The 2,145-nt window shown below is 38.4% G+C and overlaps 1 protein-coding gene across 1 annotated transcript; it reads right to left on the reverse strand.

The window, feature by feature from the left end:
- Window positions 1-622: 622 nt before the first annotated feature.
- On the reverse strand, window positions 623-1,789 carry LOC129232186 (uncharacterized). Its single transcript, XM_054866426.1, has one exon. The coding sequence runs from the start codon at window positions 1,787-1,789 to the stop codon at window positions 623-625; it is 1,167 nt and encodes a 388-aa protein (XP_054722401.1).
- Between the last annotated feature and the right edge of the window lie 356 nt (window positions 1,790-2,145).

The following is a 2,145-nucleotide window of genomic DNA, read 5'->3' on the forward strand; positions in this document are numbered from 1 at the left end:
AAAACATGTTACACAACTGTGAACAACACGACGGCACAAAGACCTTCCATTAATGGGCCAAAATTTGTGTCGAACAAAACAGCAAAGATTGGGGACCTACATGAAAATGCCTCAAATGATAATACTCAACAATCAGTTGCGTTAATTTAGATTTATCAGGCAAAACCGCAGGATGTTTTTCACAGAACTTAAGATTTGAATTTTTCAACCTACCACCTATGCGTAAAATTCCCTTGTCATCAAGAAACACATTTAAGGATTTCAGTTTACTTTTATTAGAAATAACCTTACCCTTACTTAGGTCAGAAATTTCTGCATAAAAGGCCTTACTTTGGCATAGTTTAACTAGGGACTCCTCTGCCTCATTTAATTCTTTAGACGTAATTGCATCTGAGATCCTTTCCCTAAGCTTTCTAGCATTATGGCAAAACCTAAAAATATAACTAAGAATACGAAGTAATTTACCATAATTGTTTGTAATATTAAGAATGTCACTCAGAAAATTACGTGAATTCACTAATAAGGACACAGTCACGTTTTTCGTTTTAGTCTGAGTTTTAAATTCATCACAAAACACTGGTTGCTGTAAAGGATCATCAATAACCTCGTCGCGAAGGAGTTCCTAGTTTAGCAAGTCTGGTCCATGCCACCACAGTTTGTTGTCAAGAAGTTTACTCGGATCAAGACCTCGGCTGACCATATCCGAAGGATTGTCTTCTGAACGAATATGGTGCCACTGAAATCCATTTGTCAATTCTTGTAGAAGAGCTATGCGATTGGCTACGAATGTCTTTAACACGTGTGGATCACTTTTCAGCCAAGCCAGAACAATAGTCGAGTCTGACCACAGATGAACTTCAGAGAAACTCACTTGCAAGGACTTCATTACTCTATGAAGTAACTTAGCAAGTAGCACAGCTGCATTAAGCTCAAGTCGAGGAATGGAGATTCTTTTCAAAGGAGCAACCTTTGATTTGCTGCACAACAAATGGGTAGCTGTTTCTCCTGTAGCTGCAGTAGATTTGACGTATATCGCTGCTCCATACCCATTTTCACTAGCATCAGCGAATCCATTTAGTTGAACGTCTACAGCATCTTCGATTAAGATACATCTTTTAACTTTAATGCACTGTATTGCTGACAATGACTGAACGAAGCTTTTCCACTCCTTACTTTCTTGATCCGGCAATGGCTCATCCCATCCGATATGTAGAAGAAACAATTTTTGCATGAATATCTTTGCTTTGACGATTATAGGGCCAATCAGACCGAGCGGATCATAGATTCTGGCAATATTGGATAAAACTGCACGTTTAGTATAAATATCCAAATTTTCCAGTGCAACTTTAAAAGCAAACTCATCACACTTATGGTTCCACAAAATACCTAACGTCTTGGTTTCACTATCTTCTGTAAACGAGTAAGTTTCAGCACCTTCTGAAATATCTCTCAACAGTTCTTCATGGTTTGCTGACCATTTATGTAAGTTCATACCTCCACGTTGAAGTAAGAGTTTCAACTGGCGTTGCAATTCTCGTGCCGTAGCTATATCTGGACAACCTGTAACAATGTCATCAATATAAGTATCTGTCTTAATGACTTCCGCTGCTATGCGAAAGTCCTTCTCCTCATCTAACGCTAATTGTTTCAGCGTCCGTGTGGCGAGATATGGCGCACTAGTCGTCCCGTACGTTATTGTAGAGAGGTTGTAAATTTTAATTGGCTCATTTATACCTTCTTTCCAAACAATTCGTTGCAAATCTCTTTGACTTGGATCAATAAGAATCATCCTATACATTTGCTTAATGTCCGTTATGAAAACCACATAATGTTTCCTAAACCTTGTCATGATGGAAAATATGTCATCTTGAATGACACCCCCATTATATTGCAACGAATTTAAAGATTTTCCATTAGAAGAAGGTTGTGAGGCGTTAAAAACAACTCTCAACTTTGTACATGTCTTTTCTGGACGATACACCCCGTGGTGTGGCAAATAAAAGTTAATGTCCGGTTCTACAGTCTCATTAACCAGCTCCATGTGATTTAAACGCTCATAATCTCGGATGAAATCTCTGTATAGCTTTGAATACCCAGGATCCCTTTCTAAGCGTTTCCAAAGCGAATTCAAACGTTTAACGGCAA

The sequence above is a fragment of the Uloborus diversus genome, unplaced genomic scaffold (genome assembly GCF_026930045.1).
Source record: "Uloborus diversus isolate 005 unplaced genomic scaffold, Udiv.v.3.1 scaffold_11, whole genome shotgun sequence".
NCBI classification, from domain to species: Eukaryota; Metazoa; Arthropoda; class Arachnida; order Araneae; family Uloboridae; genus Uloborus; species Uloborus diversus.